The sequence below is a fragment of the Melanotaenia boesemani genome, chromosome 4 (assembly GCF_017639745.1).
Source record: "Melanotaenia boesemani isolate fMelBoe1 chromosome 4, fMelBoe1.pri, whole genome shotgun sequence".
In the NCBI taxonomy this organism is placed as follows: domain Eukaryota; kingdom Metazoa; phylum Chordata; class Actinopteri; order Atheriniformes; family Melanotaeniidae; genus Melanotaenia; species Melanotaenia boesemani.
The window spans coordinates 15,912,258-15,930,400 of NC_055685.1; the positions used below are offsets into that span (position 1 = coordinate 15,912,258).

Consider the following 18,143-nt stretch of genomic DNA (forward strand, 5'->3'; position numbering starts at 1 on the left):
GAGCATTCTCAAAATAAGCATCACCAAATGCATTATTCAAAAAAACATATTTAAGAATAAACTATAGTCCAGGTCAGCCAATTTCTCTTTTTAGTTCCCCTTTCCCTGTCCTCATAGCTCAGCCAGGCTGCAAGGTTTTGGTGTTTTTCAGCTGTCTGCCAGTCAGTCCACTGCTTAAATTCACTTTCTAATTTCCTCTCGAGGTGCCGCTGGAAATTGTTGTGGCTTTCACCATCGAGGCGAGTAACTGCAAAGCCCAGCCCGAACGAACCCTTGGCCTTTAAAAGCATGGAAGGGAGTCGATAACACCCCTGAGGTGTTCAGTGGTTGAACCCAACTGTTCACATGACATTTCAACCCCCAAAGCATTTTTTATTTCTTTCTATTTCGCATCTGTTGCTGGGTGTACTCCGTGGTCACACTTCCTATTACAAAAAGTCGATACTCTTTCATAGGACGTTGCTGTCTGCAGCAGACCTCTGGCACTGGCTGGAGGTTCAGCACCACGGATAGCGACGGTGCCGCATTCAGCCGTGTAATCACACCTGAACCAGCAAGACACAGACCCTTTTCTTTTTATTTCCCTCTGAATAGTTCCTACCGCTCTGGACTCAGCTGAATTGTTTTATTCTGCATTTAATCCAGCCCATTTACACCGCAGAGGTCTATGGGACACAACAACACAATGTTTTTCCTTTCATCACGTGGAGCATTTTCTTTCTAAAAAAAAAAGAAAAAGGCAAAGGGATCCTGTTCATACAAAATGAACAGGTGCTGAGTTGTTTGAGCGTTGTGTTTGACTTAAGTTGTAATATGATAATTACAATATTCACAGATTGATTTGAGTCTTCTTTGCTCTACTCATAGTTATCATACTGATATAAATACAGGAGCTCCAGACAGCACCAACAGACACTGTATTCAGCATGTATATATTTCATATACTGAATACAGGGTCTAGTGGGGCTCTCCAAGGCTTTACAAGCAAATATTATATACATATATATATATATATATATATATATATATATGTGTGTGTGTGTGTGTGTGTGTGTGTGTGTGTGTGTGTGTGTGTGTGTATTTAAATACAAGGGAAGGAGACAGCTCTTTTAAATGGACCTCTAACAAAAGTATGAGACCCGTAACAAGAATTCATTAGTACATACTAACAAAAATGTTACAAGTTAAGAGAACCAAATCCATAAATGTTTTTTCCTTTACACTTCTACGTGAACTGAATTTTTCATATTTTGAACTCAATTAAAATGGCTCCTGTGGGCTCAGACCTTAGTCTATTTGAATGGCATCAGAGCATACTTTGTTATAAAAAAGATTAACTGAAGGTTAAAAAAAATTAAGATTGAGGGTTAAATGGAAGAAAAGACACAATGCCTGCTACAGTATAAATACACAAATATTATTAGATGCAATAAATAGTCAACTCAAACTAGATTCCTTAAACTTTATGTTATTTCTATCAATACTGAGCAGTGAAAAATGTATCAAAGGATCTCTAAGTTGGTACCCTGTCATCTTTTTAAGGCAAAGTATGATAATAGCATATAAGCTCTTTCATTGCAGCTGTGACATTCTCCTGAACAAATGGTTTTCACCTCAGCCATGCACTCTAATTCTAGCCCCAGAGATGTTTAGCTTTGAGGAACTGCCTCCAAGTGATCCAGAGTCTATTAAAACCAATCTGATCACACAGAGTTCGGATCATGGGATGCTGTTATGATAACTGCAGTGTGGCTAACCTCTCTCCTCCACAAAATGCCACAGCACAGGGACTAAGTAATGGATTTACGTAATGTTAGCACTTACTGACATTATAGGACAGGGGTAACACCATACCTGTGAAAGTTAAATGAAAGCCTTTGTTTTATTCTTTCGCATTTGAGCATTGTGAGACAAAATGCTCCTGTTTCTTAGGGAACAGCTCAGTGGTAGGGAAAGAATGTAAAGCAATACAGTCGCTTCCGTGTTTTAACAAGACATTGACTTCAAAAGAGGTTCAGAGTGTTGGACGTTGAAAAAAAGATGAAACATTTCTTTAATGAAGGGATATCTTGGGTCATCTAGTGAATGAGTAGTTTCAGTGAAGCACAAGTGAATCGCGACATAAAATAAGATCTGTGAGAGAATTTTGAGTGTTTATCTATCTATCTATCTATCTATCTATCTATCTATCTATCTATCTATCTATCTATCTATCTATCTATCTATCTATCTATCTATCTATCTATCTATCTAGCCAGCTGTCTGTCTATCTGGATTATACATCATACATTACATACATCAGATGAACAAATATTTAAGAGTAGTGACAGAAATTATAGATTTCATTATTTATTTCACAAAAGCTGAGCCAAAATGGTTTAGCAACCAGTGGAACCACCTTTAGCAGCAATAGCTTTGTTTTACGTTGCTTTAGCTCATTCAGGTTGGTGAACATTCGTTTATGCACAGCTCTCTTAAGGTCCCACTACCACATATCAACAAGGTTGAGGTCTGGACTTTGACTAGACCATTACAACACCTTATTTCTTTTCTTTGTCAGTCACTCTGTTGTAGTACATTTTAATTATGATCATTGTCTTGTATGACCCAATTTCAGCCAAGCTTTAGTAGTTGATAGATGTCCCCACATTTGACTAGAATGCTTTGGTGTACTCTGGAATTCATTGTTGGTTCAGTGATTGCAAGGTGTTTAGGCCCCATTGTGCAAATTAAACTGAAACTTATGTGTGTTTGGTTTTCACCAAAAGCATAGCTTTGTGCATTATGACCAAACTTTTGGATTTGTCTGTCAAAAAGACATTGTTCCAAAAGTCTTATGGTTAAGGTGCAAATTATAGATATGTGCTGCCATGTTCTCTGCTCAGTACGTTTCTAATTGTACAATGATGAACTATTCCGTTTAAATTTCCAACCAAAGCCTGCAGAGCAGGGATCACCAACTCAGGACCTTTTGGGCCAGTGTCCTGCTGCGACACACCTGTGCAGAACAGCTTGTTTTTAAGTTCTGCAGCAAGGAAACCTCAAAAACTTGCAGGGAACTGGCTCAAGAGGTTTATAGTTGGTGATCATTGCTGTATCTTTTTATTTTCTCTTTTACACTGATGATAAATTAATCAAGTGAATTTAATTAAATGGATTATAAATAAGTGTCAAAGTCCAGTTAATGTGTTGCTGTTGATCCAAGGTTGTACTTACCCAAGCTTAAGACCTGGTTAGAACCACATTGTTTTTTTTTTTCTTCTTCTTCTTCTTTAATACCTTGATGCATACAGTCCTTGAACTGGAAGATAATGCACTTTCACATAAAGGTGTTTGTGCATGATGAATTTATTTGGTAAATTTCAAGACTATGTTACCATTAACTAGGAATGCCTGGAGTTAACAGGATACAACACTTGACAAGAGATGTCAGCAGAAAAGAATGAATGTTTTCAAAGAATGAGGTGATGGGAAATCTTTATGTCACAAAGAAAGGCAACTACTTTTCATCACACTCTGTATGTAACCCACTGACCAAAGTTTTTTCAAGTTCAGTCCTGGACAGAGAGTGGGAGTTTTTCTTTGCCAGTGGGTGCCTGATGGAGTTGAAGAGGCAGTAAGAAGCAACTGCCCTGTGAGATGTGATATGGTGGACAGCATGCCTGTTTTATATTTTTATATCATGGCTTGTAATTTTCTTCTTCAGTGCTCATTGATTTATTTAGAGAAATATGCTCTATGCTCTATTCACAACAAGAAGGTAAAATAACCAGTACCACAGAGGAACTTAGTTGTCTCCTTTAAAACATAAGCACAAACATAAAAATCAATGCTGTAGTGTTAACAAGATAATAGATTCTGTTTCAGACAGAGCTGACACATACCTCAGGATGAAATGTGAACATAGTGCAATGTTGAAATTGCAAAGCTTTGCACTGAGGCTAGCACTGAAAACTTCTCATCAAGTCAGCTCATTAGTTGATCATGGCAGTTGGATCTTACTTGTTTTCAGTTTGTACTTCAGATTTTCAACAACAGTAAGTCCTGTTGTCACAAAATAATATTAATTTTGTACTTGTAGTTATTACTACAAAACTAGTTTGATGTGCAGCAATGTAGCAGCTGAATATCTCAATGCCTTGGCATCATGTCAACCAACTATGCAGCCCACACTGTTTGAGAGTAAATAATAGCAGAACCTGATCCATACCAGGAAATCCACTGAGATGCAGAGGCTGTCGTTGCTGTTCAAATGAAAAGCACTTCAAACCCACCATGATCTGGAGAGGTTATACACAAAATACTGTACTAGATCTACAAGACAAATATAAAAGAAATTAGATGGAAAAAATGAGACAGGCTTCAGCCTTGCCAGCATCCATAAAGTAATGAGATCAATATATATCATACAACATGGAGATTTACATTTAGCCTCCAGTGATGTGTTGTACTTTTGACTAATGGCTTGCAAAATACATTTTTTGGATCAATTCTGCGAAAGCTAGGTCTGAACAGAGCTGGAGAAATCCATCTGCCTCCCCCAAAACACATTCTGACATGTCTCACAGTCAAATCTCCCCCCCAAGGCGTAAGATGAGGGAACATCTTCAATCTCAGGCTGAATACAATAGGGCCCGTAAGACACCGCAAAAATGGATTGGGAGTGCTAAAACTGCCGAAACCTCTGCCGGAAACACGACTTTCTATAAATATAAGATACTCGCCTCAGCTGCCAAGTTCGTTATTTTTTTTTTTATCCCTCTCTCTCTCTCTCTCTCTCTCTGTCATGTTGGGCTCTGCATGGTTATATATACTACATCATCATACAAACGCTGGGCAATTGAAAGGAAAATAGCATGAATAAGAAAAATAAAAGCAGCGGAAGCGTGGTTCTTCTATTGAAGAAACATCTCTCTCCTGCTCTTCCTCTAAGAGTGGGAGTGGGTTAGGGAAGCCCGGTACCAGGCCCCGATGCTGCTGCTGTTGGTGTGGCAGGTTTCCCGTGTGATCCAAAAATACCTTCATACTCGCCCACTTCTGTCCCTAGCCGCCTGTACTCTTTGGTTCTACAACGGGGATGGGTGAGAATCGCATTCAGCGCTCCGATCGTGATTGCGGAATGCCCCAGCATTTCCTCAACCATGCCCCCAGACTCCTCCATATACACTACACTCACACGGTTCCCACCTTGCCCTCTTCTCTGTCGGGTTCATGCAGTTCCTATGTCTGATCCAGCTACTGCACCTGGTGTTACCTAAGTGCCTGCACATTTTGAAGAGAAAGCAGCAGAAAATAACACTGGCATATCATATTTTACAGCTTTAATGTCTATGCAGCTGATTCAAATTGAAGAATTCCTTTACTCTTAGAAAACTACTACAGTAAATAGTAAAAATGCAAAAATCTAGGTTATTTACTTTAAGAGATACATCAGCAACCCCATCAGTCTGAACATCTACAATGCACAGAATCATTATCACACAACATGGAGACTAACTGTTTGTACTTTTGACCAACAGAAGGTAATAGGTCTACATATTCTGGTCTCTGACTCATCTGCACCCACATTGATTTCTATTTGTTGCTCTTCCTCTTATTGAGTGACACCACAGTATTCATGAAATGATATGTTATTAATTAGAAAGCATTGTTTCTGTCACTGCTTTATTGATGTACATGCACTCATTACACGGACATGCAATGCAACTGAATCAAACAAATAGCCAACAGTAGACATGTGAGGAAGCAGATGAAGAATGTTAAGAGCTTGCAGCTAACAAAAGTAACTATGGAAACGGCCAGCTCTACATTGCACTACCTTCCACAGCTCTCTCCAGAAATAAAAACTGTTGGGCTAAGAGCGAATCAGGTAAAGACAAAAGATCCCGGGTGAACCTATTTATAGTGGGCCTTACATAACATACATAGACCTATGTTGGCTGAAGCAAGTTTGATACTAAACAATAAGCTTCTAGAGGCCAAAGGCAGGGTACATAGAGCTGGAGATGTTAGATCCTGGAGCAAATTTCACAGCTGTATAAGTATAAACAACAATTAGCACAGTGTGGATCATACTGCTCATGGCAACAGTATTAAATAGAGGAAGGCTTGTTTCTTTTGATGCGTGAGAACAAATACTGTTACACTGTGCTGTGAGGGTCAGTGATGTCAAAGCTGGAGTTCCACAAACAGCATTAAAAGGCAATGAGCTCACAAAAACTGACCCATTAAATAGCTCATAGCCACAAGGCTTGAGGAGTACACAAGCACAAAAAAAAAAAAGAAACAAAAACCACACACACTCACGTCACAAGATACACAAGTTCATAGCCAGTCACCCCAGAAGCTCTGATTATTTGTATGGGAGGAGAAAAGTTGTGTCAGATGAGAAAGCATTCACATACACATGCACACACATATTATCATGTGGCCTTAGGACATAAAAAATCTGACATCTACAGTGAGATGATATGAATACACAAGCCTAGATATGCACAGAAGCTGTGTGAGAGCCACTGTAATGGATTAATGCTCGCACAGTGATCATGTAGAAATACAGCCTGCCAACATATCTTAAATCCAAATTGAGCCATTAGCATAATTATCCACTTATACTGCTTTAATTCTAAGTAGCTCTCCATTGTAAGTAAAATGATAGCTAAGCTGTATTGAAAAAGCCACTTTTCCACTCACAAATGCCTTATTAATTAGCTCCCTCTAGCATTCCTTCCCAGTAATTACATTCAATACAGCAGTCAGTGCTATTGGATTTCGGGGAGGGTGGATAAGGGAAGGGGACACTATCAGTCAACTTTATAATTACTATGCATATGTATGATGATTTCTCTTAGTTTAGAAAAATGGGGAAAAATATTTTAAACTTGAAGAGCAGCATTCTAGACATTGTATTCACTCTATGTTCACAGCACTCATTGGTCAAATCAATAACTAAATATATCTAGTATATAGAAGCTCTGATATGGCTGGGATGGGATGACATGAAATGCAAATGAATACTGACTCATCTGTTTATTATGCAGTCACATTAGTTAGCTCTGATGCTGTTTGGCTATTATCCCATCTCACTATGAAAAGGGTCTTGGGTGAGGGGGATGGATTGCGCAGTGAGTGCTTTAGTCACAGATTGTCCACACTCTTCAAAGAAATAATGCATTTTCATCTGTAGTTGCATTGAGGGGATGTGGAAACCATTTCCTCTGAGAGAAGCAACAAAAAGAAAAGGGATATGGCTCATCTCTGTCCAAAATCCCTTGATAGTGTAATCTGCGTTAGCGGGTCAAAGGGTTAAATGATGAGCTGGAATACCCCACAGCTTTGCCCAAAAGCAGTTTTTTCACACGGATACAACATAAATCAGCTTTTAGGATCTACAGTATAATCACAAAAATTCAGCCAAATTAATGTTTTAAAAATTAAAGAAGCTGAACACAGGCTTTAATAGGCCTATTATGTGATTTTAGATCAGAATCTGCATTTATCGTGCACAGAAAACTGACACTGTGGAAAGCAAGACGTTTGGCAAATGTACCAATGTGCTGCTTCACAGCGTACCTGCTGTTCTGCTGATAGAGGCACTATTTATAGCCATGCAACCTTACAGAACCATGTTAAGTCTTCAACTATACAACTGCACATCTATCCCATTCAAAGAATTCATGAAAGTCTACAGGCTGGAACCCAGTGGTCATGTATACAAACAGAGTGCCAGGGCCTGTGCTCTCACTATCGGTGTTTAATATTAGTTGGCGAAGTATTAATAAGAACACTGCAACTGTGAGCCTCAGTCAGCGAATGCACACCAGCATATGTCAAAGAGTGAAAAGAATTTGCCATCAGTGTATTCCATGCCTTTTGATGAGGGGTAATTAAGCACCAAACCCTCACAACAGTACTCCATGGAAACCATGCAAGAGAAAAAAAATGAAAAAAATTGACGTCAGCTGGAGGCCTTCAATGTGCCATTTGAAAAAGGAAAAAAAAAAAAAAAATATATATATATATATATATATATACTGTTATACTTAAGGTCAGTGTTGAAGGTGCTGTTTCCTTTGACCAACAGAAACGGCAACATCTGTATTACACATGAGGTTCAATACTTTAAAAGTATAAGAATATCATGACAACTACTTTCAATTTTATAATCAGAAAAGGAAGTGTTGCTGAAAGATTAGAAAAACATTTCTTTAAAACGGGTAGATCACCAACATCCTCAAAATAAATACAGCCCAACAAATATATATATTCAAACCATTTATTGTTTTTGAAAAAACAAATCAAATTTAACAGTCATGGTTTCCCTGCCAGTCAAACCATAATTCTGCCATTAAAAGCAGGAACTTTAGAAATGTTTAACAAGACTGGACACAACTTTTTCTCTTTTTTTTAAATGTGATTAAAGAATTAAATAACAAAATGATCATTCATTAAGACAGAGAGGGGAAAAAAGCCGTCACAGATTAATAAGAAATTGGCACAATTACAGATGATTGGCCCTTGTTGTGAAAGCACAACTTAAATAACCACCACAAAACTTGTGAATACCTACTTTCAGTGTGTCCTGATTTACTCTAAATCGCCCTTTAGCTGAGCAAATGTGCATTTTAAAGAGGTATAATCATCTGTCCTCATTTTCCATATTTAAGAGTGATGAAGCAAAGGGACAGAAAAATGAGGATTTCATGAAAATCATTTTATTAAATAAAAGTGTGTAGTAATAATTCACAGAACTGCGCTTCATATAAAACAAAGACGGGCAGCTGCACTGTTATTTTAATTTAGGTTTTTATGTGGAAATGATCTTTCACACCTGCATCTTTTCACTGCAGTCAGCCAGACTATACTTCTATCATTTAAAGGTCTATGTTGATTCAATCACATACACATAAATAAATGTCAGAATTTTAAGCAACAGTGAGATCAAATGAATAGTATCAATACTGCTCAGCCATCATCAGTACTGTCAGGGCAGACCAGCCAGTGAAGGGGTGGCTTCCTTGGCCCCTGCCAGTACTGTCGTTGTACTGTTCCCAGATATACCCTGTTTCAACATACTGTCTGTAAACATTATTGATAAGGTTAGTCCTGAGTTCCTCATAAAGAACAGCTGCCTTCTCTTGGTATGGCCCTTCAGTGTTGCTGTAGTATTGGAGCGCTCTGACTGCCAAGTAGTTGATGTTAATCCATACTGGCCCCCTCCAGTAGGGGGCATCGTGTTCTGTATTTCGTTTCATATACAGAAAATCGGCCTTAGAGAGAGAACGCAGACCATAGGATGTCCACAGCTTATTGGAGTCCCTCATGTCACGGAAGATATGCTCTAGTTTAGGTGAGTCTGGTTGGAGGATTTGCAGTAAAAACGGAAACAAGCTGACATAACCCAAAGCATTGACGTACTGCAGCTTAGGGGCTCTGCGGACAGAGCGGATAAGGCGTGCCACAGGGAACTGATGACGAGGCTGTCCAGGAGGAAAATACACCTTCTCCTGCTGCAAGGACACAGCTTGTGTGTGGTTGCCGTAGTCACAGAAAGCATGGAGTTGTTCTGACCAGTGGAGCTCATTTAGCAGGTTGTTGTCACTGAGCACATCATGTAAGAGTTTGTAGTCTTGATGGGGCTCACCCAGAAGCTGGGCTATGCTAGCCATAATGCCTGAAGACAAGGCCATCCAGCAGTGTAAATCGACATGCCGCTCATCTGCTGAGGGGTGTGAGGAACGTGGGTAGTCATCCAACCCGGAGGTTAAGGTCTTGGGATTGAGGAACAGATTGGTGTCCTTGTCGCGCCCACGCCAGCGGTAAGAATTGGGTAGGAGCCCCTTCTGGGTGGTGTTGTACCATTCAAACCAGGTTTTCAGCCTGGGGAAGAGCCGTCGGAGGAAAGACAGGGTTGGTTGTGATGCTTCTTCGTCAGCGTTTGAGGAAAGCTGTTCAACGAGTTCCTGTAGAGCCAGGAAGAGAGTAGGCGGGTTTGCATTCTCATTCCGCTGAACAACAAATTCAGCTGGCACTTTACTGCGGGCTTCATCTCCGAGAATTTGCTCACGGGGGATCCAGCCCTCCATATTCATTAGGTCAAACCAGTGGGCAATCACCTCTCTTGTCACCTGGGGATCCCACTTACTCAGCAGCAGCTGATGAAAACCCTCATCCCAGAGGAAGCCTCTGGGGAAAAATGAGCGGGATGGGACAGCAGTGAATAAAGCCCCTTCAGGGTACAGCAGCGGGTATTCATTGTAGGCTGACTGTACCACTGACTCCCCATGGAAGTAACCCATTCCACCCAACATGTTGCTGAGTGCTGCTTTGGCAAATTTAATCTCTCCCTGGTTAAAACCTTTGCTCTGAAGGTCAAAATTCCTCTCAAACTTTGCATTAAACTCGGTTTTTTTCTTCTCCAGCTCCTGAGTCATAACAGGGCCCACCAGCTGGTTGGGGCGATTGTAGAAGCTTCCAGACTCAAACAGAACTTCAATCTGGAAGGGTGTTTGAACCGTTACCTGGTGAACCACAAAGTCACTTTCTTTCCTTGTTTCAGCAGGTTTCTGTTGGTTTTGGTTTTGGGGGGGCTTGTAGGTGTCTACAGCGATGCAATTCCTCTTCTCACCGGAGGGAGGGTTGTAGACAAACTTGCGGTTCAGACTGAGCTTCACAATATCGGTCAACTTCTCCAAGCCAGGAGAGACAGTCTGAAGGTAGTTGTAGCTGAAAATGAGAACTTTGTGTCAACTACCTTTGGCAATTAAATCCAGTTTGTAGTTATTTATATGTAAGTGGTAATATCTATGTGATGTGCTCAAACATGCTCAGCACACTGCAGCTTAGCTTTAGTTGTACTGATGAAAATCACAACTTTGTCTTAGTTTACATGATCTACTTGACAAAAATTAATCAGAATATCACTTCTTATCATATCTGCCAGCGCATCCTCTGTTTGCAATGCTTGTCCTTTCTGCTCTATTGAACATCTGAAATAATGGTACTCCATCCAACTCTTGCTAGAAGAAACCTACCATAGCCCTGAACCAGTTAATACTGGAGGGGAAAAAAGGCAACAGGTCTTTCTGTGAATGAATAGAAACCTTCACAGATGAAATGACGTGCTGTTTCAGAAGAATTGAACCCTCGTGAAGCGGTTCTGGTTTTCTTTGGCTTTACAAAATTACATTCCTTATATAGTAAATAGCACAATGTTAAATACATGATGAAACTAATGCTTAAATAATCTTCTGCTACCATCTAGTGGTTTTTCTTTTAAACCCAAGTAGTAGTATACAATCATACTACATCTGATAATCTATACAAGTCCAACTGACTTGAAAATTGAAGATTAATCAAAGATGATTCAGCATTTCATTACAATTTGACTTTTTGTATGTATCTTCCTTAAAATGTAATTCAGTTTAAATGGCTACTGTTTGTGGCTGTTAGGTAACTATCTCAAGGTTTATAATAACCACTGACAGGACTGCAAAATGTGACTACATTCATTTAATAATATTTCATCATTTGGCAGGGTTATCTTGCTGTGTGTCTCTAACACTGAGCACTGGCATTCATTCTGCTTTACATTCCTTCTGGCTGCCTTGTCCTTGGTTTCATCTATTTCTGTATTCATGCATTTACCTGGCATATTTGGTGCTGGATGCCTCCCCAGTGACAGGCTTTCTGAAGGTGATCTTAAATTTTCCAAGCTCCTCTGAGAAACCACTTATGGAAGCAAGGCGATTTTTCTCTTCCACCTGACCCTGAAGAGAGCCCTGTGTGTCTGCTGCAGCGTAAAACATAAGGGATATGACTGGTGCTTGGGGTGCAGAGCTCTGGTGGGTAAAGACACAAGGGAAATAAAAACATTTAATCATCTCAAAAACACGATAAATGGGTAACAAACCACTCAAAAGACTATTCTAATCACAAGAGAAAACATACATTATGCAGTGAGTCACAACGAACACAGAACTCACATGCTGTTTGGCTGTGATCCTCCAGGTCCAGTCCCCTCCGTGATCCCCTCCCATCCTCTTAACAAACTCTGTAGTTAGTATGAAATCAGTATCTCGGATTTCTTGGACACCAAAAGTGAGCCCATCATGCATCTGCCAGCCATAGCCTTGCAAATGATCCCCCTGCTCACAAGTGTGCCTTAGGTTCACATCAAAATCAGAACGCTGACGCATCCACATCATCCCTGTAGAGATATGAAAATGAAAGACAACAAATTTAGTTTTAAACACGAAGGATAAAGACATAAAGCAAATGTAAATTATGGGGTAACTATGTTTTAAGATTTTTTAACAATTTAAAATAAAAGCCATCTCTGGCTACATGCACCATGCCACCTTCCAACAGGTTTTTTAGCAGAGCAGTGCCTACTTTACTTTAGCGCTGATTACTCAGTAATGGAAAATTTTGTACATGTTGTGCTATCAATTAATTAACAAGATTGGCCATTAAGGGTAAACAGGCGTAGGAGCTGTGACCAAAATGTACTTCAATGAGACAAGTGGCTTTGCTTTTATCTTCTCTTTCATTTGTCTAGTAAAATTAAACATTGACGATCTCTATAGTGCATCAAAACATAATTCAGAAAAAAAAAAACATAAAAAGATATTTCAGGGATAAGACATCAAGCAACAATAAAATGTTGGTGTTTTTCTAAAATAAATTATATTTTCATTTGAAAAAATGTGGCATGGTGTTTGTTTTATTTTAGTTACATAGTAGTGAGGAGTGCTTGGACAGGAACTTAGAAGCATTTGAAGGGGAGTTACAGATGAAGCTACAATCTAGTGCTTCTATGGATCTCAGAGACAGCACATTAAACTTTGCTCACTATAAGACAATATGGAGGCCTGTTATGTCTGGAGTTTGGCAGCGAGCCCTTTCGGACTACTTACACATCACAATGCTCATTCAATGACACACTGCACACACACATTCTAAGAGAATTTATACACAAGTCATGCTTACACAAAGTGTGACCTACACAGAACCAGCAATGGACCACAGACCCAACGCCGGCAACTTCACACCAATAATGCACTCCCCTTGGATCAGAGAAGCCCACCGATGGGCTACAGACAGTGTTAACTAGCATCATTCAGCTGTACTGAACCCTTATAATGTATATAAATCTGGCATTACCACTCTCCCCAATGTTTTTAGGCGCAATTCCTAAGTGATTAATGAATAAACAAAAGGGAGAAATGTAAGAGAAAATAGATGTTCTCTTAGATCAAAATGCATTTACTCTTAAGTTAATGTATTACTTTACATTCAAACAGTAATTATATGAATGTGCATATCAATCTGTCACCTCTGTGCTGGAAATCTTATTTTACATTTGTACCAGTTGTTGATTTCCTGTGTTCATGCAGAAAGACAACCGTACCCCATAAAATTGATTTTTTTTATTATGTCTTATTTGGTCAACTTTTGACCTTTATAAAATGAAGACGGGAGAAATGCAGCAAGAGCGTTTCAACCACAAATTCCCGTCTCCTTATAGGTAACTTGTCTATGAAGGCAACTGTTGGCTGTGACTCTTTAGCGTCTTGTTTATGCCGAACCTTCCAGCACAATAATCTCATACGAGGAAGAAAAACTAGACTGGCCTTACAACACCTGTGGTTGAGCTCTGTTTCTTGTCTTTTCTTTATTTAGCTAGCCAACTAACTTTGTTTCCAGGTCCAGTCTGGTTATTGGTACAGATGACATATAAATATATGACAGAAACATCTTGACACCTTGAATATAAATACTGACACAATAACTGGAATGCGTAACAGTAAGTAAGTAAATAAATAAATAAATCTATTGTTGTGCAATTACCAGCTATTGAGACATTTTACATTTCCCCTTGAATGTCTTTGAATCAGTAGGTAAAGCCAAAAAACTTTGAAAACCTCGGGAAATAAACCCTTTTCCAACTCGATTAAGATTCAGATTATCACTATAAATACCATCTTTACTGTGATACCCTGTTTCTAACCTTGTAGAGTTTTAAGATTGCAACAATAAATATTCCATCTTCATCACAAACTTATATTGCCTTATGGTTTACTCAAGTGACTGTTTACATTCTGTCAAATATTTTAATTTAAGATATCCTGCTTTCATTTATTTCTCATGGAAATAGTCTATATTATGCATAATATTAGAAATAATTCCCCTCAGATCAGTATATTTGGTACCTTATGAAACTTCGGGAATCTACACAAAATCTGAAAATAAAGTTCTATGATTTGCACAGAATGAGTTGCAATCAGTTATAAATGTATTGCTGGCAAATCAACAGATCAGTCCAGTTTAAAAGGATGACCAATGACTACTTCATGCAGCGAGGAGATGTGTTGTATTTCTAAAATCATTTCTAAATACGGTTACATGATAATTTTGTAAATGGTAGTGATTCACATGTTGGAAGTTTAAATACCTACACTCAACCAATCCATCATGAAAACCAAACCACGACACCCTCTCCTGTTGCTAATAGAAACTCTTCTGTAGTTTATGTAGATTAAGCATCTAGGACGCAGGACAAATATGTTTAGCTTCAGTCTGACTTTGAACCTACCTGTCACAATTGACCTGGGACTCCTTGTTTTCATGCCAAAGTAGACCTGAGGCCTGTACGTGCCCCAGAACCTCTCTGGTGAAACCTTTGGATCGCTGCTGTTAGCATCCAGGATACAAGGGGACGGGTGCAGAGTCACCACTCGTTTGGACAAAATGGATCGCATGTAGATGGCATAAAAGAACCAGATAAGGCTAAAGATGCAGAGGCCAATAGAGATGTTGATAAAAACTTTTCCAATATCAACTTTCTTCTTCTTCTCTTTGCGGTGCAACGCAGAGGGCTTCTCATCTTTCCTTGGAGGCGGAGCAGCTTCACCCGTCACCACCCTCTTCCTCTGCCTGCCCATCCTGCCCTTCTGAAGACAGAAACAAGAGGAAACAGATATAATTTTAGCAAGTTTCAATGCATTTTTAATGCTTGATCAAAAGACGTGCACATTGCTCTAATAGTTTTTAATTAAAGAAAAAACATATTTTTTGAAAATTGGCTAGTTTCATTTGTAGCTACTTCATTTACAGTCCAAAATACTCCCAAACACAACTTTCCTACATTTGTTCTTTGGATGGTTTTGTTCATTAGTTTCCTACAGTTTTGTAACCAATTATGAGCAAAATTATTAAGTTGATCAATACCACAACCTTATCATTAAAGCAAAAGGAGATCTAACACTTGATGATTGATGATTATTTTATTAAATTCATGTATTTAGTGTCTAAATTGTGTTTATTCTTGAGATGTACGAGAAAAATACATGTGTTTTAATTTTAATCTTATTGTCCAAACAATGTCTTTTTTTACTGTCAAAGACAACTGATCGATCAAAAGGCAGGGCTTTCAGTCATGTTGATCTCTGATCTCAAAAACATCTGTCAACATTGCCAATGGCAGGTTGACCCGTAATGGACAAAGCGGCACAGATAAAAAATGAATGAATGGATGTTGCCAATGGTGCCTTCTGAACACTGTGAACATCGTGACTTCTGAATTTGAACAGGTTGCTGAAGGTTGAACTTTCTGAAAGTTAGAAGGGATGTTTAAACTTCAAAGAATAAGTAACAGCAGTAGAGAAAGTAGCCTTTACACCTTGCTATTGACAATGTCACACCTAGAGGCAAAGCAAATTTTAGAGTGATTTTTAAATGACAAACACACAAATTATATATATATATATATATATATATATATATATATATATATATATATATATATATATATTCCTTTTTTTACAGTTACTAATAAGGCAATATGTCATGATCTGACTTCATCTGAGAACAATCAACCATCTTAATATGAATCAGTAGCTGTTAAGCTTTGTGTTTAGACCTTTTGTTTTTATGAAAATATTTCTGACTGCAGAACAAAGAGTATTTACAGTATAAGATCCAATAGTTATAATACTCTTACAGTATTTTTATATGAACAATATTAAACAGACTAGGCCAGCTCTAAAGTTGGATCATTTTACCCACTGAAAAGTTTATTTTTTTCCTAGACATTTATATAATATTTCTTATTATTCTGAATAAACTGTTTTCTCACCACTGTTTATGTACTCAGGTCAGACCAAATAAACTGTTTATTTCCCATCTTCTCTTTGTCAGATATACTTTCTCTGACATAAGAGTAATAGTGTCTGACAGATTGTAGAACCCCTCTGAGACAAATCTGCCATACTGCTGGCTTGTGGTTGCCTACTTATAACTACTACTTGCTATCGCAATTACCTTTAAAAAGCATATTTTGGCATTGCTTTAAATTGGGATTCATAAGAATACAAAGTTCTTGTTAATGAATGAGTATACAAGACATCAAAAACAAAACAGTGAGGAAAGTGTATAGACAGCACCAACAGATGTATACGTGTTCTGTGTTATATGCCATTTCTTTTTACACATATATAGTCACAATCTGAAAAAAATGCCTTTGTGACAAAGATGCACTCAGATTTTTACAGATGAAAAAGCAACTATTCTGTGCTCTCTGTTGGACAAAGTACATGCTGACACACTTTTACTAAATTACTTCAAAAGTGGTTTGGCATTTCTGAGCAGCAATTTCCTTCAGCATCATGAACACTCATTGTAACAAGCCATTATACAGTGGTTCTTTAAGCTTGTGAAGCCTTCAGAATTCTAATATTTTTTTATTTAATGACCTGAAATACACAAATATAAGTCTTAACAAGTTAATATATTTATTGAAGAAAACAACACATTATATGTGTGTGTAACAGTATATTTTCTTAGACTTTTTGGTATGATTTCCTCTAATAGTAACAACTGCAACATTTACAATTATTACTGCTCCATCCAGCTCATCGGATTAGTTTGGTCTCATCAGTTTCTGCAACTTTCTGGTTTTTGCATATGATCTTCAGCTAATTTCTGCCAGGGAACAATTTTCCTGATGGTGGACTAGAGAATATAAACATCAGTCATTATGAGAGGGGGCATTTAAGTTGCTTTGAAGTTACTCTAAGCAACTAAATGCATTGCTCCTGAAGCAAGATCTTTTGTCAATTGCTTCTGGGGAGGCTAACATTCATCTTGAAGTTTCTTCATTTGCATGAAGTATAATATGACTGGGGAGTTGTGGAATCCAAACTCTTGACAAAAGGTTTTGTAATCTTTCTCTGGTTGCTGAAAAAAATAACATATCTTTTTTAAAGATCCTCATAAATATTCTTTGCACCATCATAGACCTCCATAAGCATGCTGTGAAAATCACTTTTATAGAGCCGCGTTCTCTCATTTAACAAAAAGGCACACACTGAAAAAACACATAAAAATGCTTGTTTGGTGTGGTTGTTTTTAACTACTTATAAGACATGTGCTAAAATATGAAGATGCCCTTGTCATAAATAATAACACTGTAAAGAGCAGACTGGGTCTAAGTGAATAGAAAGTATTGGGTTACTGTATCAGATCCACCAACTTTGCACTAGGTATTTGTATATCACAGCTGTGGTTACTTTTTAGTCTTAAAACGGAGGACTGAAGACTGGAAAATACGCCTGTTATCAGTGTTTGCAGCACATAATTTGTGTGCAGTGCGAACCTTGTAGCGTACATTGACATTTTCCTCATCTTGAGCTACAGAAGCGCCCTTGCTAACGTTAACCTTTGCACGATTATGATAGTGGCACTCTACTACCCAACACTTAAATTTTTACTCGCAAGGCTTCTGCATTTAATGCAGTTATCAAATTATTCTATTTAATACGTTTAGTAGCACAATCTCGCCATAACCCTTCGGTAAAGCAACGCTGCATTTCAGGTTGCACGCTATTCGATAGTGCCATCATGCTAAGGTTTTTACAACGGCGACGAGCCACCGAGACGTGTGCCTTTAGTTAGCTTGGCAGGTTTTATATGAAACACGTCCGTTTCTTAGTTCTAGCTTAATGTCCATTCAGCAAAATGTACCTGACCAGTCGAAATATCCGATTCTCAGCTGCTCATGATCCTCTGCTTAGCTTCCTAGCTACTTCCTGGTTACTACTCGGTTTCACTGACGTGTCCGCCATTCCGTGGCGTGCGCTGAT

At 38.5% G+C, this 18,143-nt stretch overlaps 1 protein-coding gene across 2 annotated transcripts; it reads right to left on the reverse strand.

The window, feature by feature from the left end:
- Positions 1-8,261: 8,261 nt before the first annotated feature.
- On the reverse strand, positions 8,262-18,110 carry mogs (mannosyl-oligosaccharide glucosidase). 2 transcript variants are annotated; one of them, XM_041983153.1, is made up of 5 exons: positions 18,025-18,110; positions 14,597-14,954; positions 11,985-12,208; positions 11,647-11,840; positions 8,262-10,725 (listed from the first exon to the last, which is right to left on the reverse strand). In XM_041983153.1, the coding sequence occupies exons 2-5, from the start codon at positions 14,943-14,945 to the stop codon at positions 8,955-8,957; spliced, it is 2,538 nt and encodes an 845-aa protein (XP_041839087.1). In that variant the 5' UTR covers positions 14,946-14,954; positions 18,025-18,110; the 3' UTR covers positions 8,262-8,954. The 2 variants fall into 2 exon arrangements, with proteins under 2 accessions (XP_041839087.1, XP_041839088.1); XM_041983154.1 differs by lacking the exon at positions 18,025-18,110 and adding an exon at positions 17,946-17,966.
- Between the last annotated feature and the right edge of the window lie 33 nt (positions 18,111-18,143).